The sequence below is a fragment of the Coturnix japonica genome, chromosome 18 (genome assembly GCF_054131305.1).
Source record: "Coturnix japonica strain WE chromosome 18, WE-NBRP24, whole genome shotgun sequence".
In the NCBI taxonomy this organism is placed as follows: Eukaryota; Metazoa; Chordata; class Aves; order Galliformes; family Phasianidae; genus Coturnix; species Coturnix japonica.
The window spans coordinates 3,329,464-3,351,534 of record NC_140680.1 but is presented as its reverse complement, the minus strand read 5'-3'; the positions used below and the strand labels follow the sequence as shown (position 1 = coordinate 3,351,534).

The window sequence follows — 22,071 nt, the reverse complement described above, 5'->3', positions numbered from 1 at the left end:
AGTATGCCCCGGTTCATACTTCAGGAGAGCTAACGGGGAGAATACATTATGGGGGTTTGTATTTTAATCTAAGTATGACAGGCAGCCTTGGTCTGCAATGGTCTGCAAATCTCTACTGCCTTTTTATTGTCTTACACAATGTTAAGTACTCTTTATGAACAGTGTGCAGTGTTTGCTAGGTGTTCTTAGCTGTGCCAACTTTGCAGAGTATAATGTATTAAAGTTCCCTCTTGAAAAAAGGGATAAGGATTTGTTTTTTCCTCTCTCATTCCACTGTAGTCCTTCCAAAATTTGCAGGAAGATGATATGAAATAATGCTGTACATCTAATCTCTGATATCTGATAAGTACCAGTCCCTGTATTTAATAGCATCCTCCAGTGGGGACAACAGTGGGCAAGTGGGTAGTTGTGGAAAGCATCATTGTGCCTAACAGAGAACAGATTTGAGGAAAGGCTGAAGGGGCAGCATCAGGGGTGTCACAGCAAATATTGTTGTGGGAGTGCCTGTTTCACCAGCACAGTATTAGGGATAATGCTCTGCGATCTGAAATGGTGCAGCGTGGCAGGGTGAGCTCTCAGACCAGCAGGGTGCTGGGAGCGCTTGTCCCCATTGTGTCACAAAACATTGATTTTTGGCTTTCAAGCAGTATTACGGGGAGGGATTACAGCGTTAGACTGACAAGATTACCCCTCTCAAATGATAGGGATAGTTACGTCTGAATGTGAAAACATGAGAAGACTTCTCTGAATTTCATCACAATAATGTTTGCTAACCAGAAGCACTGGTTTGGAGTCCTCCCATACTTGGCTCTTTTTGTATATAGCTGTATATGTTTTCTTCTTTTTTGTACTCAGTTTGACTTAAACATTTCTGCTCGCTCAGCTCTGGGGTTCTTGGCTGTGACACTGCCCCATGTCTTTGGCTTGTGGGGTTTCTGGGGAGACCCACAGCAAGCATACATACATACATACCTACATACAAGTGTCTTGCACCTGGAATTAAAACAGCTTGAAATGCAGTTAAGTGCTTAAGGAAAACAAAGATCAGTGTGAAAACATGTATGTTTTTGGAGTTTGCTTCTCAGTCCTGTTGCAAACCAGTTTCACTTGTTAACCACACCTGGTTCAGGAGCAGCAGACCTATTGCAGCTGTTGTGGTGCTGCATTTATAAGAACGAGAATTTTATCTGACAGCTCAGTGCTGAGTTCTGGCTTGATATGATTGCTTACAAGCTCCCCTACTCCAGCAGGGGAAGCAGCTTCCCAGCTGGACCTTCAGGATCATCTCAACTGATGGGGAAACCAATTCTCCTTTCTCCATCTGCTCTGTAAGGAAGTCTCTATTCTCAGTGGCCGGGTTGGCACAGTTCTTGTTTCTGGGGCAGGAACTCCCAGCACAGCACTGTATGAACAGGCTGAGTAGGCAGGGCCATGGAGGGCATCACACTGTTGGCAGTGGGCAACTTCAGCAGGAAAAATGTCCTTGGAACTTTTTTCATATCTTTTTCATTCAGAAAGTGCTATAGTTCTGGTAAAGGCTGATGCCTCCTTTGATGCTGATGGTGTCTGACACAGCATTAATGGTGTAGTCAGACATGAAAAACAATGCAGGTAGCGCTGATTTGTTATTTTTCCAGGTTGGTTAAGTTCCTTCCTATTGAGGAAACAGATTTAAATATGGCTTGGTAGACCAGAGGGAATAAATACAGGTAGGAATTCTTGTTCTCACAGGCATTAATAGCAAAGCTCCCACCACACGCAGGGGATTTGGGATGGGACCCTGATTGTGCCTCTGGAAAAAAATAAAATAAGGATGTCTAGTTTATTGTATTACTGTTAAATGTGCACCTCCCATCCTTGCTCTTGCAAAGCAGCACTTTGTGCTCGTTATGTTTAGTAATGTTGTACATGGGGCAAAATGCTGCTGTAAATGAGCAGGAGTATTAAATGTAATCCTGAGTAATTAGAGCTGCAGTTACTGGGTGTGACATTCATCCACACCCAGCCAGAGGGATTCTCCTGCATTTCATCATGCTGCAGAACTTGCCTTTGTGAGCTTTGCTGCTTTCTGCTGCTGCATCCCTGTGTCCCAGGGCAGGGGCTGCGCTGTGCCTTGTTGTGCATGTGGGGCAGCACTGAAGCTCTGTGCTCAGCAGCTGGAAAAGGTGTTTTAAGTGCAGAAGTCCATGTAAGGTTTGGGTAGGGCAGGCTTTCATCAGGAGGTTATGCAGACAGCACATGATGGGTAGAATCTTTTTGTACTTAAAATGGTTTGGATTTAAAAGCTCTAAACTTGGCACCTCCAAAGTTTCCTGGTTTATGCTTCATTTGTAGTGGGGAAATTTGTTGCTCTGGTGGAAGTTGGCACCTGTTTGCACATGGGGAGTGTGATTTCTTGATTGAATGATGGGACTCAGGTGTGGGTGGCAGGCAGAGTCACCTTGTTAATGCATCACAGCTGGTGGTGCTCATTTGGGGCAAGGAGCCCCTTTTGTCCCGCTGGTAAATCCAGGCTCCCTCCATTTGGTGCCTTGCTGTTGCTCTGCTTAGTTGTAAAGCCAGCATGGAAGAGGACTGGGAAGAAGCAGTGGGAAGTTGGCAGCAGGCAGAGGTGAATCCTGGCCTTTGGTTGTTACTTTGGAATTGAGGGGCTTGGGTTTTTTTTTCTCCTTGTTTCCCATTATTCAGAAAGCTGTGTAGGGTATCCAGCCCACAGGGAGAGATTTTAGCGAGTCGCTTATCTTATTAATTTGCTCAGAATGTTTGTTAGTTCCAGATGTGCCAGTAATTGTAACACTAAGTCAGTATGAAGTGGCAGCAGGGATGCCATATATTGTGTTTTGTGAGCGGAGGAATAACATAATCCTGAGGTTTCATTGAGTTTTGTGGATATATGTAGAGATTTGGGCTTTCAAGGAAGTGCTGGAAATGCCTCATTTAAATTCTTCTCTGGCTACTGGAAGAAAGAAAATAAATCATGAACTTAAATTATGTTCTGCCGTCTTTGCAGATTTCTCTCTCCACCTCCTGGGTAGGGAGATGGGTGCTGTAAATCCCATGTGAAGTGCTTTATGCTGGCAGTTCACGTGGCGGTGTTAAAAGGGATGCACTGTGCCGTATTTCAGACTTGTGCCTTTTATATCCCATGTGCAATTGTGCTCCTGGGTGCTGCTGCAGGAGCAGTTTGTCTAGACAATGTGCACTGCATGCTCTGATAAGAATATTGGATCGTGACCTAGAGGAAGGAAAAGGGTGGAAAAAAGCCCATAAGATGGCTGGGGACCTTTTCCTTCAGGTAGTGTGGGGCATGGCTGAGCACAGCTGGGAGGGAGAGCTGTGGCCCTGGAAGCAGTGACACTGAGAGCAGAGGTGCTGCTCACATCAGGAGCAGTTAAAGAGAGGTTGAGACTGTAAAAGAAAGAGGGGAAGACTTAGGTCTGTATTAGCACCATTCTGGATCTGATCGTGCTTTACTGCTTGGAAGTTATCGAAATCAGATGGGGGGGAAGAAAAAAACACCCTAAAAATGACCCAAACTGCCTCCCCACCATGTTTCTTGTTGCTGTGTGCTCACCAAGTTCTGTGTTTCGTGAAGTGGTTGAGAAGTGTCTCGTCATCTTTATGCTGTGGAGATGCTGAATCTGCTTTTGAGAGGTAGAAAAGGAATTTCCTGACCAAGTGTTGATGCTCTGTGCTGATGGTGACTTCTTGTTTTAAATGCAGCTTAGCTCTGTACTTCCCACATGAGCACAGATGAAGGAAACAATAAATCTGTCAATCTGGCACTTGAGCACTAACTGCAGAGAGGTGGTGCTTGGACTGGTAATGCAGTGATGGCACCCTGGTATGTGCAGGGTACTGCAAAACCAACAGGAAGGGGTAGAGCAGGAGGCATGGCTGGATTGCAGGCTTTTGGTTTGAACTTTCTGGGTTTGACACTCTTCAAATTCAGCTTTGTAGCTGTGGATGGTGTTGGTTATATTCTGCCTCTTCACTCATTCTATAACAAACTGCAGTGGGAGTGAGGAGGTTCAGAACAAATTAGTTGAAGGAATGAACGCACAGGTGTGAGTTGTGTGGCCTATTCCCTGCAGCTCATCCCAACGCTGCCCAGTAATGTAATACTGTTGAGTAATACTTCATTTCTGGGAAGTTTGGATTTTCTCCTGTGGATGAACCTGAGGGTGCTCAGAGGATGCAGGCGCTGTTCCAGGCTTCTCTTTTTTCAGTGGAGTTTCAGTAGGATGTATTGACTAAAAGCTGGTTTAGATTGAACAATCAATTAATACTCCTCGGTGCACACACACAGAATTCATTTGATATTCCCTCGTGTGAAGGCAGTGGGAAGAAGAATATTTGGGGTTAGTTTACAACAGGAAGGAAGTGTATCTTCTAAAGGTAAATGCCACTGGATCGATCAAAGCTCAGAGCAGCATCTCCATAACTTGGTGCTATTGCTGGAGGTCTGAAGAAACACTTCTTCCTGTCCCTCCTCCTTCTCTTCTAAAGTTTCACCTTTCACAATCAATGGCATCACAGAACTTTTCAAAGTGGGTTTTTTTGTGCTGCAATGTGTTCTTCATTGGTTGTTCCTGAGATTCCTGGGGAAATCCTGCCTTCACCAGTGCTTGATGGGGCAGGGTTGGATATTGAGCAAGGGGAGGGGTAGTGCTGTGCTGTAATGGAGCTAATGGCACAATGCTCAGGACAGCTGCGGGTACATCTGGTGTTAAACTACTGTTATTTAAACTTTATGATGCGAGAGACTGCCAGCTCTCCCACTCACAGCATATAAATTATGTCAATTGCTCATGCACTTTTTTTAACCCTGATTTCTCTTGAATTATGGATGATAGACAGGGCCAGAATTTGCTTTTAGTGTTCCCTTGTGAGCATCTGTATGCTGAGTGCACTGAGCAGTCATAATCTCAGTGTGTGCAGTCAGGGGATGCGTAATATAATTTGTGCTGTGACCATATAGCTTGAATCCCAACCATTAAGGGAGTTTGGAAATCAGGAACTCAGGCTGTTTTTGGGCAGGGTGTTTATTTCCTTGGGGATGGGGGGGTTGCTTTGTTTCTGTGTCTGGGCAGAAAGCCTGAGGGCTTGTAGATGTGAGCTACTTGTTCCAGATGTGTTTCCCAAAGGCAGCGTGATGTTTTTCAGGAGAACCCTCCATTGTGGACGTCTTGATCTTCATTGTAGGGCAAAATAATAGCTTTGGTTGTTAGGGGAAGGTATTATGATGGGCTTTCTTGGAAGTGTGGTGGTTGAGTGTGTTTATCTAGCTGTGCTTTTGTTGGCTGAGCATGTTCCTATGTTGGTAGGTGGTGGGTCTGGTTGTGTAGCAGTGTTGTGTTTCCAAAATTCCCCTCAATATTGAGCTCACTTCCCCTTAAAGTGACCTGGGAGGGACCGCAATGAGTACTGCATCTGAATGCTCAGAGCTGGGCTGTGCCAGGCGCAGGGGATGGAGGGGCTCTGGTGACTCTCCATTCAATTCAATTATAATAACTGACAGCCCTGTTATCAACACGCTGAGCTCAAGCAGTTTGTTTGCCATAGCAGTCAAAAAATATATATATATTTTAATCAGTTCTATGAATACTTCACAAATCCTGGCTCTGCTGTGTGGCACCTGATTCCTTCCCTTTCTGGTATAAATCTAAAAAGTGCCCTCAGAAGGTAATGTGGATTATGCTGAGGTTGCTGGTCCTGCCGTGCTTTCGGCTGCTCATTCTGATGCTCAGAGGGGAGAGTAAAGCCTTCCAAGGGGCTTCAAAGCAGTGTGCAGGTATCACAGTGTTGCTGCAGGAGCAAGTCAAGGTGCTGCCACTTTCAAGATAATTTCCACTGCATTTATTGGATAATGTGTGCTTTAAGTTGTGTCAGCAGCAAGTGTTTGTAAATTGTATAAACCAGACCCAAACACGCAGTGGAAGCAACTGCTCTCCTATTGCATTTGAATTCTCTGTAAAATGCGACTATTTCTTTTTCCATGGCTGTTGCTATGGGGAGTTCTGGGAAACAACTGTTTGCACGTGTCACTTTGAGGACTCATGGATGCTGAGCATTCAGGATCATCAGGTCTGGCTGTGAATCTGACCTACTGTGTCCCATCACTAAACCATGTCCCTGAGTGCCATCATGTTACCTAAATCATGGTGCTTTACAATGACTAAACCAGTATGTCATTACAGTAATGTAAGTATGCCACCAAAACTTTATTTTCTTTGGTATTTTCTCCATTTTTTGTTGTTGTTTTTTTCTACGTTGCTATTTTTTAGGTTTTTGTTTGTTTGTTTGTTTGTTTAATCTAGGCAGGCACCAGTGTGCTGCATAGGCTAAAAATACTCAGAAAGCACTTCCAAAATGCCGAGCTAAATCACTTTGCAGCTTGCAGTCTGTCACACAGGAGCGTGTACAGAGCTGTGTTATGAGATGCATTTGGTGAGTGCAAGTCATTAAGAGTAGGCAGCACAGTGGCTGCTCGCCACCACAAAGAGCCACTCGGTCCCCAAGACGCTTTGCAAGCACAGCCCTCTCTGAAGGAAACCACTTAATCCTTGGGTGAGCAAATATGATGATAATGTTCTGTGCTTTGTTGTGTACTGTGATCTAATTGAGATTTAATGCATTCTGCCTTGTCCCTGCCGTGGACTCCCTTTGGACCATGCAGTACAAAGCTCGGTGTTAGCAGCTTTCTTTGCTGTTTCCCAATTTATGTCTGCAAAGACAGTCAGGCATTTGTTATTTGCTTTGAGCACATGAAGCAGTTGTGCTGGGAAGGATACACGAGAAGGGGGGGAAAGCAGATCCTTTCTTGTTCTGTCAAAGCAGAATATTTGCTCTAAGTGTAGATACTGGATGAGAAATCTTTCACTCTCCTGTCTTCCTGTTTAATAACTATGTATTTGCTGCTGGTTGTGTGAAATGCATCTGCACCTCTTGTGTGATGCAGCACGTTTCAGTATCAAACAGATTGAAATTGCCAGCACTAATGTGCATCCCAGCTGCAGTGGGAGAAATATATCACAGAGGTGGGGCCCCTGTGCTGCAGCATTGGGCTCCTGACTGGGACGTGCCTTGGGTTTTCATGCTGCAAATCAGGAAGCAGTGGCCTTATTTCTCCCCCCCAGCAAACTGTGTTCCCGGGAAACCTAGCCCTGCTCCTGATAGAAGAGCATCTACACACAAATAGAGCATGTGTTTAATTTTTTCATGTGCTTTGTGCACTTGAATGAGACAAGTACAATTTCAAATATGAACTTTGGGAGAACTTAGTTTTGGCTCAGGATGACTCCTGCCATCACACTCGGAGAGCAGTGTGCTTTTCTCCCTTTCTCCAGCTGCTCATTCACTCCATTTCATGCTGGAGCCTGGAGGGATTTCTTTCATTGACCGTTTCAGACCCCTTTTTTTCCTCCAGAACGAGCACTGTATATGTTCTTCCACCTGACTAAGCTGGAGGCTGCCGTGTAGTCCCTGTCGTGCTGGAGTCAGTGCATTGCCCCCAGGACCCCCGCGGGAACCTGCTCTGCAAGCACAGCTCCTGTAGGTGTTGGTGACGATTATGAGTGCAGAGGCAGACAGCGCTCTGTTCTGTGCCATAGCTGCCAAAGAATATTTCTGTTGAGAAGTACTTTGGTTTGTTGTTTTTCTTTTTTTTTGTGGGTTTTTTTTTTTTTTTTTGTCAAATCTATACTGTATTATTTAGTGCAGAAAAATCTTCAAGCGAAATACAACTTTGGTTTGGTTTTTTGTTTGTTGGTTGGTTGTTTTAACATTTGCTCTGTCTCTTGGTTGATCCCAGCTTGTAGCAGCTCTGAAGTTGTTTAAATCCACCCATGCTGGGTGTTAATGGGAACAGGAGCAGTCAAATACATGCGCATCGGTAGGGAACTCAGAAGCATAAAAATTGAATTCTCTCCCTGCCTTTTTCTTCCCTATAGAGAAAATAGGCCCCATTAGCAAAGAAAGCTTTGGTAAGATGGTATTTGCAGTCCAAGGCTGGAAAGCGGCTGCCATCCCTGGGTGTGTTGTTGAGCAGAGGACTTTACTGCTGCCAGTAATCCTATTTATCCTGGCCACAACATGCTGGATGGTGCCTTCTGGACATATTCCCCCATTACTGATGGGTTGAAGCAACATCTCTCCTTTGGAGCAGTGTGTGGGTACAGGAGGAGAGCTGCAGCTGTAAGTGATGGATGCAATGGGATGAGCTATGCTGGGTAGGAAAGGAGCAGGATTCTAATGCAGATGTTGTTTAGTGAACTAATCCGCAGACCTTTGCAGTCATCTTCTTGTTGCTCATGGATTTCTTCTACAAGCTATCAGCTGTGCCAAAGTATAATCAATATCCAGTTCTTTTAAAAAAGTAATTTTAAAAGTTTATTGTTGCTGCTTAAATCTTCTTTAATTTGAGGGGTAGAACAGTAAGGCTGCTTATCTGCTGGTATAACTAAAAGGTAGCTTAAAGAATGGCTGTAATTTCAGGTAAATTGGTAAAAGCTGTTGTTTCTGTGCTGCTGCTCTCACTGTAGAGTCCAGTATGGTGCCTCTCATTTCTTTATTCCTTTCTGGACATTGTTCTCAAGGGACTATGGCAGATTTGCCTTTTCTTGGATCCAGTTCCCAAGCTGCCTGAGAGCTGCATGTGCCTGTGCCAGGAGCAGTGATAGTGAAGGCAGACCAGGGATTTTCTTCCCTTGTTCCTTAGTTTGAAAATGAAAATTTTACTAGTGTATTTTCTAAGGCACCAAGGAATGAATTTGAATTATAAGCTGACAGGGAAAAAGCCTAATCCCAGTCTTCAGTCTGAAACACGGCGCCTGTCCTTCTGTGCTGTGAGCTGGGCATCCTCACCCTCTGGCACAGCTGTAAGCTGCTTGGGTTCTTCCTACAGCCGACCTGTGGTCAGGTGTAACTGTAGCCTCGGGTGTCTGCTCTCCTCTTTTCTGCTTGTAGGATCAGGCCTGTATTGTATTGGTGTGGATCAGCTTAAGGGCAGAGATAAACCCTGCACTGAAAGACATTTTATTCCATTACCTATCTTAAAAGAATAAAAAGCCCTGTAATGCTGTTTCAGCCCAGTGCGCTCTGATGTTGATGACTGATGATTGTGGCTTATTCCTGCCTTTTATCCCAAGCTTTCCCTTTTCTGCTATCAAATGTGACCCTTTTGTTTCCATTGGGGGCCTCTGTATTCCAAGACAAATAATGCTGTGTTGATTTCTATCAATTGTGTTTGTTTTGTTCCTCATCCAGGACACTTTTGAAGGGAAGGTAGTGAATACATGTGCTGTTATATACGTACCCTTTCGGATTCAGCTCTCCACGTGCTTTCCCAACATGAATGAGTGAATATTGCTCCTTCATTAAAGGTGCAGGCTGGTGCCTTCATCCATAGGGTACAGCATGGCCCAGGAGTGCCCTAGGGATGCAGCATTGGGGCAGGTGCCCTGCAGGGACCCATGGCTGTAAGCCTCTCTTCTAGGCGGTATTTGCATTAATACCATTTGCTAATGGCAGAGGGATGGAGGTGTCTAAAGGTGGGCACATCTCACGTGGCTGAGCCCATCCCTTCCCTGGCTGTAATATCTACCAGTCTAAAATCCCAGCTGTGCAAATTAACAAAATTCAGCTCGTGATGTTTGAGGCAAGTAACACTCGCTGCAGAAACCCTTAATTTGTGACAGTTATTTTTATCTATTTTCACCTCTTCTGGATTGTTTTCTGTTGTGACTCACAAGCGGCGAAGCTGGTGATTTTCCTACTCCTCAGAATAAAAACAAAGTAGTTAATGTCAGCGTTTCAGTGTTGGTTGTTCCATTTCTGCATTGATACCCTCTGAGTCACTTTTAACAGTATGTGAAATTTGAAGTATTCACTTCCAAGCAAACTTTTTAGTAGGTTTTTACTTTGTGTTATCTGTTTGGTGGGCTGTAACTCTTCCATCAGGTAAATGCATTTCACGTTGCTTCCTCAGCAAGGAGCAAATGTGGGGGGAATAAAAGGTTTGTGATGCATTAGAAATGGCTTTAACTCTTCTGTCCTTCTTTGTATAGGTAGTATGGAGAGAAGTAACTGCTGGAGGGTAAATGGGGATAAAATGGATGTCTCTTGTTTAATTTAGGAGCTTAAGATGTTGATGCCTATGCTTCTAACCACTTGGTGCAGTATATTTTTAAAACATTTAATATCTTTCAGAACAAGGCTGAAATTATGGACAAATGATTGACAAATGAATATACAGAGAGTGCTGGAACACGACAAGGAGTTAGGAGAAAATTTTCCAGAAACTTTAAAATTACCACCTTGAGTTTGCAGAGAAGAGGGGAGGGATGAATAGCAATGTAGTTCCTAAGACAGAAATGGAACCTGGTTCTGGGATGGGGATGGGGCTGTACTGGTGGAGGTGATGTGTAATGGGGTGCGTACTTTGGGAACGGGGGGAGATCTTGAAATCTGGTCTTCAGGAGCAGGTTTGTTAGTGCTCTGTAGGCATCAAGCTATGTAAAGAAAGAGAAAACCTTCAGTCTCATTCCTGTATCGATGAGAAAGTGCAGGCCCTGATATGGAGGTGCAAATGGTTATTGATTTGTGTGGTGCAGTGGCAGTGTTTCAGGCGGACTCCAAGCTTAGGGAGCTACCTGCTGCTCACCCAAGCTGACCAGCTGACAAGCACTGAATTAAGGCTTAAGGGTACTGCTGTGTCTTGCACTTGAGGCCAGGTTGTTGCTAGAGCAGCATCTATAGCTGGGAATTTAGGTGGACATCATTTTGTCTTTTTCTTTTTGGCTGTTTTGGTGACATCCCAATTAAAACTGGCTCATCGGCCTGGCAGTGTGCACATCTGAATGCAGTGTTCCCTCAACCTGCAGCCAGCCCAACTTGGCACAGCTGAGTTGCCGAGCCCATTGCCATCACTGGGTAGTAACACCTGTTTAAGATTTAGCTCAGTGAAATGTGTTTCCATGGCAAATTTCTCTCTGTGCAGTGTTTGGTCAGCAGGTGGGGTGAGGAGGAAAGACCTTGCTGTTTGCTTGGACGATGTGTAGGTGAGGGTGGTGCCCTTTGGAGCTCAAGTTTTTCCTTGGTTTTAGAGCAGCTGAAAAGAAATGATTTTGGCTGCGAGTTTGAGCTGGGAATACTTCTCTTGCACCGTACTGGCCAGCTACTCCTCCAGCTGTGGTGGTCCTTGGGCCTTCCCTTTTCCTTGTGTTGCTTTTTCCTTGCAAAGCTGAAGGAAGAATGGAGAGGAAGGAGTCAGAGTGTAGCAGTTGAGGTGCAGCTGACCCATGGCTGCAGGCTCCTCCTGTGGCTTTCTCCTGCACCTGCTTTCACACTGCAGTTTTCTCATTGACTACGTGGTTCATTAAGAATGAAAATGGGGTGTCTGCAGGCCAACAGCCAAGTCCCTCACATGGAGCAGCTAAGTGGGACCTTCCAACAGGTATTTCTCTTTCTGAGGAGTGGCTTAAGACTTATTTATAAGTGTCCTCATGCGTCCCAGTGTGGATGTAATGGGTGCCCATTGGGCTGCTTTGTGGCTGTATTTCTCCCTGTAATAGCCCCGTTTGTGTCCCTGGAAGTGGATTTGCAGGCTCTCGCTTGCTTCCTTCTGAGGGTGAGAGCTTCCCTTGGTATAGAATGGTGTGTGGTGAGAACTTCATTTACAGCTGCTGTAGGAGAGGTGGCTCTGCTATGGATCCATGTTTTGAGTATTTGCTCATGGTGGAGCATCATGAAGCCCATTCTTCCAAGCCACAACTTGCTTCCAAGTAACACTAATATTAGGGTGGAATATGGAAGTTACAGGAAGACCTGGAGTCTGATCATTGTGTTTTAGGTCATACCCAGTGCTGCTCTCCAGTGCAAGCCTGGTGACATTCACTGAGAGCAGAACCCAAGAATAATGCAATAAAGGCTCACAGTGAGTATTAACTGTAAAAGTTCTGTCTATTCATCTTTCAACCAAAAATATATTATTAGAAAAATGTTATTTTCTGAGGCAAATGCAATGAGCTGTTCTTTTTCACTCAGTGAGCCTGAGAAATTGATGCATCGAGTGAGAAAACAAATAGGGAACTGGAAAAAAAAATTGCATGCAGCGTGAAATGATGTTTGACTTGGGCATGGGTAAGACAAAAAGAAATATACAGTAAACAAAATAATGCTTTTTCAGTAAATGGTATTATTGCAAGGTAATGAGTCAAAAAAAATAGAGAATAGATTGATGTGAGACTTTAGAATGCCCCCCTTAGAGAGAAACGTGGAATCTTTTTTGCTCTTGAACCACTGCTAATATTACAAGATGTCTTGTAACTTTTGTGTTGGTGTGATGAATGATGGCTGAGTGTGTTCCCCTTCCACTGTAGTGGTGTGTCAGGGGGAGAGGGGGGACCAGGAACAAAGCAAAGGCAATGTGTGGGGCTGGGTTTGAAGCTTAATAACACAGACAACTGGAAGCATCTTGTTTGTTCAGCTCGCCTCTGGCAGCTCCGTTGGTTATATAATTGGAGAAATCACCAGGAAAACACGCATGTCACCTGTAGTTATTTCATTATTGAATTTGACCCTCTTCACAATCTCTGCCACAAGAACTTCATTGAAGGAATAGCAGAAAGATGCATGACACTGTTATTGATTTCTCATAGCTTTTATTGCAGCCTGTAGAGTGCTGGGGCTTGCTGTGCTGGTCAGAGGATGAAAGGGAGCTGAAAGCAAGGAGAGCGAGGCAGGTCCTGGGAGGGGGGGTGGAGGGGCTGGGGCAGGCAGGAGATTGATGAGAGAGATTAAAGGCAACAAGGCTGGTTTTGAGCAGTCACCTGTGGGAATTCATTGCCTTTCTTCAGAAGAGTGTATTCTTCTGACACAGAGTTTTGTCAAAGGAACCCAAGTATTAATATGATCTGTTCCCTCAAGATCTGACACTGGAAAGTTTCTGCATTATTCACACAGTGCAGCAGTGAGATAATTAAATGTGTGATCAAGTAAAACAGATCCATGTGTGTGCTCATACTGTCCTGCTTTACCAGGTTGTTCACAACAGGCTAAATGTGGGTGCTGAAGGAAACACTTAATTCCATCCCTCCAATGAGTGCAGCAGCAACTGCATGGACACCTATGTAATGTGAGCTCAGCAGCGCAGGCTTGGGCACAGATCTTGGCTTGCTGCACGGCAGCGCTGGGATGAGACTGCCTTCAATGAGAAGTACTTATCACAGATAACTTCAGTTAAACATTGTATAAAGAGCAATTTTGTGAATCACCTTTTTAGTACTTACAAGAGCAGAACAAATTGTGTGTGGTGGAGTCTCATGGCAAGGACCTAAATGTATACAGTCTTGTTTCGGTCCATGATTCTCTCTCCTCAGTAACCTGTGCAAATACTTCAACATTAGTTTAGACCTTTTGATTTCTTTTGGCTATTTTTCCCTGTTAGTACCTTCATAAACCACAGTGCTGTCCAAAAATGTAGTTTAATCAAGCTCTTGGTCTCATCGTGGGATTTGCAAGTGGGCAGCAATGAGTCTAATTACACTGGAACTAGCATCGTTACTTGAAACTTTCAAACACCCTTTCATATTATTTCCTCTAATGGGCTTCATAGGCCTGATGGATACAGAAAATGACATGATGCATCCTTCCCCTCCTGCCCAAAGATGTCTCCCCCAGTTATCTCATGAGCCTGGAAAGTGAATAGTTTACACTATTAGAAGGACATGTACTTGAAGACATCTCATTTTCTGTATTTTCCACCAGAACAAGTTGCTGGTTTTGCTTTGTAAAAATAAGTTATAGCACCAAGGGCAAGTAACAGAGCTAATGGCCGTGCTGCTGCTGTTCCCTGTGCTGGGAGTTTCACTGCAACTTCTCAGCTCCACCATTTCCATAACAGGAGTACAGTGAAAAGCAGAGAAACCCATCAAGCAGTTCATTATGAAATTATTGCTTTGTTTTCTTTCTTATTTTATTACAGTATTAACAATGTGTGCAGCACTGGCATTTGCTAACAGCAGCTGCCTGGTGCAATAGTCATGCAACTTTTGTTACTTCGAGGCTTAAAGATGTGCTGGGAAGGGAAGCTTTGAGGCCTCTTGCTGCTGCACTGGATGCCGTGTTGCCAGCAAAGAGTGAAGTTGTGGCAGGTCACTCTGGCATGTTTGTGTATCTGTTTGTGAGCAGGCAGCAGGCATGGCTAAGTATTCAGTTGATATATGGACACCTGCATGTACCAGCAGCATGTACTTTACAGCAGGAAGAAGCGCTCGCAGGTGTGATGCTTCAGACCACAGCAGATTATTTAAATGTAGCAAAGGAAGATGTTGGAACTCAGGGTCAAGGTGTGGGAGGACTGCAAAGTACAGCACTGCCTTGGAAGCAGTCGGAGTGGGAGCTTCCAGTTGTAGTTATACCCATCTCTGGTTCCTTGTAACTAAAGCTTCCAGGTCTCGCTGATGTAGAGCCTCAGCTCGTTCCTTCAGTAATGAAATGGGTGTCCAGCTGCCTACAGCAGAGTGCTGTTCCTTGAAATCAAACCAGCTTATTAAATGTAAATGTAATAATTTACATTTCTGTAAGTGACCTAGTATGAATAGCAGCAGCATGATAGAGCTGTTTTTGACTTTGCTCTGTGTGTGATGGGTTTGTCTGTTTGGACTGAATGGAAGTTGATGCTTGTCACCATCTCAGCCTTTCCTTGAACTGTTTGAGAGTTTTGCTGAGATAAGGAATAGGGTTGGATTTGGCTGTTGAAAACAATTGTGGATGTACATCCACAAACTGCATCCTCTCTCCAGCAAACCGACTTGAATATGACGCCACAATTCAGTCACTAGCCATGCTGGGTAAACTTAATTAGCATTGAAAAGTGGTTTGTTTGACAAGATGACCAATTTTTAACCCAAGTGTACGACTTTCTTTGCAACTAATAAATTAAATAAATCCTGTTGTGCAGTGAGGCTCATAAATACCACACGTGCTTACTTGGTGGTTTCACTTGATTACCTTTCCCATTTCTGTTTTTAATAATCCTTGTAAGAGTGAGGAATGCAGTCACTTCTAATAACACGGCAGAGCTAACGATGGCAGTTTGCTGCTGTCCTGCCTGTTTGGCACTGGGTCCTGGTGTACAGTGCTGCTGGGGGTTGATTGGTTACCTGGGTAAAGACAGCAGAGCTTTTATAGTTAGAAACCTTCCATCCTCTGGCTTTCTACAGACTCTGCTGTGTTTTGTGTCCTGTGTTTTTTCCTCAGTGCATGGTCTGCCTGCGTGGCTGAGCATATGTGTGGGGACCTTTAGTTCCTCCAGGGAATATTCAGGGAGTAATTCAATTAAAGGACTATGAGCAGTGTTATTGGCTTCTTGGAAAGAAATCCTATATTGACACTGCTTGCTCGTGTGCTGCAATTGGTGTATTTGGGTGTCAGGATTACTGAACACACAGCTCTTGCCCTCTGTGCTTTTTGCAGGGTGTCCAACCCACCTCCCTTTCTGAGTGTTCAAACAGGAGTCTCCATCTGGGAGCACAGAATGAACCAAACCGAACAAAAGGAGCAAGACATGAAAGCACACAGGCTTTATGAGGCTTCTCCATAGTAACCAGGTGGTGATAGAAAAGCCAGAGTACTTTGCTGTATAAGCTGGTGGTAAACAAATCTTTTCTATGTTGTTTGAAAAGAAAAACAACAACGAAAAAGCAATAGGAATTACTTTTGTTTTCAGCAATGCCAAGTTCATATTAAAAATCGTGATACTTGAGGCTCTAGAGGACTTTGCGCTGCTGTGTGATGGCCTTTGGGGTAGGATGGAGGATGAATAACCTCTGGTGAGGTGCATTATGTGATCCTCAGCTGGTGCTGGGTCTGGGGAGGATTGCAGCTATCAGCATGGGAAGGGCTGTGCTGCAGTTGTGTCTGAATTATGTGTGTATAGGCAGTAACACCTGAATCTCGATTTTAAGGTCTTGCAGTGGTCACTGCGCCCAAAGCATGTCTTGCTGAGTTCTCTAGTGATAGATGAGCCTGGTGCCCTCATGGTGAGAGGGAAGGGAGGAGTACTTTGTGGTACTAAGGAATGTAGTTTATTGGGCAGCATTGGTGATAGGTGGGTGGTTGAACTGGGTGATCTCAGAGGTAATTTCTAACCTCTGTTAGAACTTCAGTGATTCTAGGATGCTTGGCCAGGGCTGACCCAAGCCTTTGTGCTGCTCTGAAAGGCAGCAGGGCTGAGTGCCTTGGCAGTGAGCTCACCTGCAGGTCACAAAGCGTGTATTCTTGAGGATGTTTTTCAGAAACCCTGGGACAATTAGTGAATAAATAAAGGATATTCAGATACACTTTCCAGGGACTGTAGTTTTTGCACTGCTCAGAGATGATCTGACCTTCTAGTTTATTATGAGTCAGGAAAAGTCAATATTTCCTAGCTTGCCAAGGTTGGAAGAATTTTAATGAGTTATTGAGTCAAATAGTTAATCTTCCCGCAGCAGATATTTTTCCCCCCCTTCAGATAAAACAAAGACTTAACGGGGACCCAACCAAGTGGGCTTTGTGGGAACTTTTGCTCATCTTTATGAACGTGCTTTAACCCCTCGTAGCTTGTAGATGAAAAATGGGCTCAACACTGGGATGTTTCATGTGGTACGAAGTGGTTGGGGCAAGCAGGGACTGTGTGGTTGTTAGCAAGGAATTTAGCATTAAAAAAACAGGTAAATTGAAGCAGTTGTTTGCTGATGCTCTTCACGTCCCCATTATGTGTGATGGAGGTTTTGGGGTGAGATGTTGGGACACACCAAGAACTAACCGAGAGCCAATCCTACACGTGGTGAATGTGAACAGCTGGGCTTTGCATCAGACCTGGTCCAGGCTGAGTCACAGCACAGGGACTGCTGCTGTTGGAAGGCTGTCGGAGCAGGCAGCAGGGTGTGCACTGCTAAATGTTTATTCCTCCTTTAATCATGCCTTTTGCAGCTTCCCTTTACAATTTGCTGCTTTGTGTGCTCCAATTAGCATAGAATAATCTAATTCCCTGCAACTCTCTTTGCTGAGTATAATGCTGATTATTGCTCCGAGTAGTGGCTTGTTTGGGAGTATCCTGTCCTGTATGAATTATAATGATGTTCTGCTGCGAGCCTTCTGACTTCAGAAGCAGAAAATGTTACAGCACCGGGGCAGCTCAGTTTGCCTTTTAATGGTATCAAACAGCAGACACTTACAGTAACATTCAGAACATTATATTCAGTGAGTCTGCCGGAGTGTAGGCTTTCAGAATGGCTTTTTGAGCCCAAATCTTTGGCACTGGAATACTCTCACTAGTTTTTATTCTGGGCCCATGTCCACCCATTCTCAGGGAAGCACTTTCAGCACGTACTTGAGATTTTGATGACTCGGAGCTGGAGGTCTGGGAGCACAGAAGTGGAGATGCTCAGTAGATTGCCATCGTGCTGCTGTTCAGAGGAGTGCGCTTTTAGCCTTGGATATCTTTTAGCTTCTGCACTTGTAATGGTTGTGTAGTGCTGCGCAGCAGATGAGGATGGTCTGTTAGGTAAATATTGCTAACACTGATTTTGTTTCTTTTCCCCTCTGTCCAGTGCTTTATGGTCAGGATGGCCTGCATGCATCATGTGAGAAGAAGTACTGTGGCCGAGGGAGTAGGTGCGTGGTGAACAGGGACACCAACCAGCCTGAGTGCAGGTGTGTAGAAGACTGCAAGTCCAGCTACATGCCAGTATGTGGATCTGATGGCAAATTTTATGAAAATCACTGTCAGTTACATCGAGCCTCATGTCTTCAGAGGAAGAAAATCTACATTATCCACAGCAAGGACTGTTTCTTCAAAGGTAGGACATCATTAAAAATGAATACTTCTGTATAACATCCATCACTCATCTTAGTGTAATTCTGATAAATGACTGAATAATGCGCTTTATTTCTAAGAGATGGATTTATAAAGGTTGATTTATTCTGGGTCTCTGTAGAACAGAACGCAATGTTTTATGCAGTTATCTAAGCCCCTGGGTGTCGTCACCCAAAATGCAATCAAACTGTGATCTAATCAATAATTAACATCGGTGCATGCTTCGTGCGCGCTGTAGTTATACTATTCAGTACTTACAGCTTCCAGTGTTGTAACCTTTTACAAGCTGATTTGTTGGCTTTGACAAGGACTAAGATATTATGAAGAAAGTGTACAGAGTTAACAAAAATTCGTTGCACAAGTGAGGGGGGAAGAATAATTTTCACCTAATACTGAATGTAGAAGCTGAATCTCTACCAGCTGAGCAGTATCATTCGCTGACTGCTATACAATCCTTGGCAGTGAAGGTCAGACAGATGGGGTAGTGTGGTCATGCTGGGAACATTTAGGGATCCATCATCTCCATGGGGTCAACATTTCCCCCAAGAGCACCACAGCTGATAATTGCATTTCAGCCCATGTGGACAAATGACACAGGCAAAGGAGAAAAGCTGTTGAGATGAAGTTATAGAAGCAGGAAACATACCATCAGAGCCAAAGAACAATGACAGGAGGATAAATGGTAACGTGTTGGAGGTGTATTCCTGCAAAAAGAAGTGGCAGATCAGTTGGTTGCAAAAATGTCTGTGCCCAGAAGTGAAACATTTTAGATGGCTTTCTGAGGCTGGGTGTTTGCACAGAAAGAAAAGGGCTCTGAAGCAAGGCTTATATGCAGCTGTTCTGAAATGTTTGCTATTTTGTGGCTTTTTTTTCCCAGATCTTTGATCTAGTTGATCTTTGAATCAGCTTTATAGCCAAATAATTACATAGGTAATGCAGAGGGAAATAATAGATGGCTTACTGTTGAGATTTAGCTCATAGTAATATGGGCTCCTGCAAATAATAAACCTGAAATTTCTAAGATGGAAGCCTTGCTTTGGTCTTGGTGGATTTCCTATTCTGATTTTGGAAAGCAGTGAAGTTGCTAAGAAAGCACACAGGGTTCATGTGCAGGAGGAGGTATGTGAACAGGAACTGCAAGGGCTAGAGAAGCTTCGTGCTCCTGCATTGCGTCTCCCCTTGTGTCGTGAGACCTGAGTCCAGCAGGCGTTCATCTGTGATAGCAGTTCAGCTGTGATGATGTTAAAGACAGTCCTGGTTTACCAGTAGGATGAAATCATCTGCTGTTGTTGGACAGGTATGATAGTAAATTTCATTATTGCCATTGCACTGAAGTACTGTTGGGATGGAGTTGTGTATCTTTTCCTGTTAATAACTTGTGGGCTGTGTACCTCCTGTCACAAATCAAGTGAGGCTGCAGTAGTGGGAGGAGTGTGAGAGAATGCCAGGGAGTGGAAGTAGTCGTAAATTATTTTATGTCTAATGAGAGGTCATATAAGGGCCTCATTGGAGTATATCTTGAAAACTTGTTGTCAAATATGCCTCCATCTACCTACAGGAAGATTAGAATGGGCTGCTGCAAATATCTCCAGTGACATTTATGTGATCAAATATGAAAATAATTCTTCTGTCTTCAACTGAATGGGCACTTGAGGCCCTGAGGAGTTTGACTGCGTGCATAGCTATCCATCAGAAGCACTCATTTACTAACACTTGCAAGTGCACGATGGTAGAAGAGTCTATTTAAGAAATAAGGGTCCATTTAAAGAAGGTTTTGATAAAGAGACTTAATTTATCTTTGTGGATACCCTTTGTAGATGGGGACGCCTTACAGTTCTTGTGTTTTGGAGGAAGTCCTGAGATATCAGCCCCAAAATTCAGGACTTGTATAGCCTCTGCTTTTCTCAACATTGCAAAGTCTTGTTTACTCTGAGGGCTTGTTTCTGTTTCATGGAGTCATGCAGTGGTTACAGTTCGAAGAGACCTTAAACCTCAAGGGTTGGGACTGGATGGGGGGGAAATACAGACCATCATTTCCAGGGTTCTCAGTATTCCCCAGATCCCACTCAGTGTTGCAGGTTTTCCTTTTTCATCTTCCCAAAAGATGCCTTTGGACTCTTTTTCCATTCTTGTACATAGCCTGCCTTCTTACAGTGATGTTTCTGGCCTGGGTTTTTATTCACTTCTTATCACATATACTGTTAAAGAAGATGAGTTCTCATTGCAGTAATCAGTGCCACTGGAATGGCTGTATTGTACCTAATGATACAATGTCACGCTTGAATGCTTTCCTGAACACGCCATGAAATGATGTCAGAAGTTGTAGTTTCGTGTCCCACTTTTAAGTAACCCTTACGCTCTTGCAATGGGGCGCTCCTTAAATCTGCTTTCCAGCGAAATAAAAGCTTTATGGAAGGAAAGAAAGAAACAAACTCTCTTCCATCGTGTGTAATAAAAAAGTACTTTTCATGACTGTCTGCAGAGATAAAATGTAGGAAAAAAAGAGTTTACCTTAAGGGAGAATAAACAGGCAGAGTAGGACTGAGGAATATTTGGTTTCAGCTCTTCTATCTGATATGTGGCTCCTGGGGTGACCATCTGTGTGTCCTTTCATTTCTTTATCATTCTTGATTTACAAACAGGAGACTGAAGTACAGCTTCTTTATATCAATAGGTTTATATTCAGCTGTTAATCTACAGATATGCACATCAGCACTGTAAATGTAAGTTAAGTTTTGTGGCTGGAGAAGTATCTGAAAGGTGCCAGATGTGTTGTTTCACCTGGATGTTATGTATATATCATGGACACGTGCTGTCTATTTGTTTTCTCTCAAGTAAACTGTTTATTTATTGGAGTCTAATTAGGCTGCTGAGTGGACTTCCTTGTGTTTTTTGTCCCCATTGGCTTCTTCAATTAGAATTGAAAGCCCTGCCCAGAGGTACACGAATATAGCATCTGTCTGCTCTGCTGGTTTGCCCAGTTATCAGTGACACACTGGATTGCTGTCAGGTGCAACAGGTGAAAATAACCTCTGTTTCCTTTCCAGGGCTGACCTCAGTTTATCCACAAGTAGGCTGTTAAAAAATCCAACAGGAAAGAGCTGTTTCTTTCATGCATTGGCATGTCCAGGAATGATTGAGGTCCTTCAGCATATTCTTCATGGTCTGACTAGAAGCACTGTTCATTTCTCAGTCTTTTTTAAATGTATTTTTACCTCTTTTTTTTTTTTTTTTGTTTTTGTTTTCTTGATGTCATAGAATTGCTTGGAGATTTTGACTGTAACAAAACATGAGGAGAAAATGATTTTGCTCCTTGCCAAAGAGAAGAAGCTTCTCTTCCCTGAAAGTGCTCCAGTAACTTGAAAACCAGAAAGATGTCTGTGCTTGTAATGACAGTTGTCCCACAGATGTCCAAAATGAGCTGCTGCCCTTGGAATGTTCCTATCTGAATAAGTGCCTCACATAATGCAGCCATATCATTTTAGCTCAGTGATTTGGACTATACTTTGCTCTTCCATGGCGGCAGTTCCTTTATTTCCACTCTATTCATTTTTCTTTCCTTTTGAGTTCTTACACCCACTCAGTCTCTTCTCTGGTTGTTTTTTTTCCTCTCTCATTATTTTTGGCCAGCAGAAGCTGCACATACACTGCTCAGTACAGATTTTCTTCTTCCCTCTTCCCTTTCTCCTCAAACACAGCAACTATTTACTTCTCTAGCAGTGAACATACACTAGGAAAAAAACCAGCTCTTCTGTGAGATCAGCAGTCCTAAAGTGCCCGATGTCAGCTCAGCCCTGTGAAAGGGAGGGCAGCCATGTTATTGCCAAGCTTATTAGCTTGGGCAACCTTATTAGCTCTGGTTCTGACATACTGTTTATCCAGGTGTGTCATTATTATCTCTAATGAGGAGCTCAGCTTTTCTTACTGGGATGTGTCATCGTTTCTGCTGCTGCTGGTCAGATTTAGTTGGATCTCTCACATGGATTCAGTGCAGCACAGCTGACCACGTTCTTCAACTTTACATTATAGAAATGTGCTGTATCTGTTCTGATTACCTTATTCTTTGATTTTCTTAAATTCAGCCCAACTTCTACTAAATGTCCAATTTTATGACATCTGACAGAGCTTATGTGGAAAAATGGGTCATTATAAAAGCCCATTTGTGCTCTGCCATTCCAGTCCTGTTCTTGTTCTTTCTCTCCCCTCTCCCA

The 22,071-nt window shown here is 43.8% G+C and overlaps 1 protein-coding gene across 7 annotated transcripts in view; it reads left to right on the top strand.

The window, feature by feature from the left end:
* Positions 1–22,071, top strand: part of LOC107320088 (follistatin-related protein 4) — a 177,360-nt gene that overhangs the window by 39,165 nt on the left and 116,124 nt on the right. For 6 of the 7 annotated variants that reach the window (XM_085518732.1, XM_015875595.3, XM_015875592.3 and 3 more), the window contains exon 4: positions 17,595–17,843. In XM_085518732.1, coding sequence (XP_085374858.1) covers positions 17,595–17,843 — 249 coding nt within the window. Of the gene's footprint in view, positions 1–6,443; positions 6,571–17,594; positions 17,844–22,071 lie in introns of those variants that run through there. The other variant, XM_085518735.1, reaches the window with a different exon arrangement.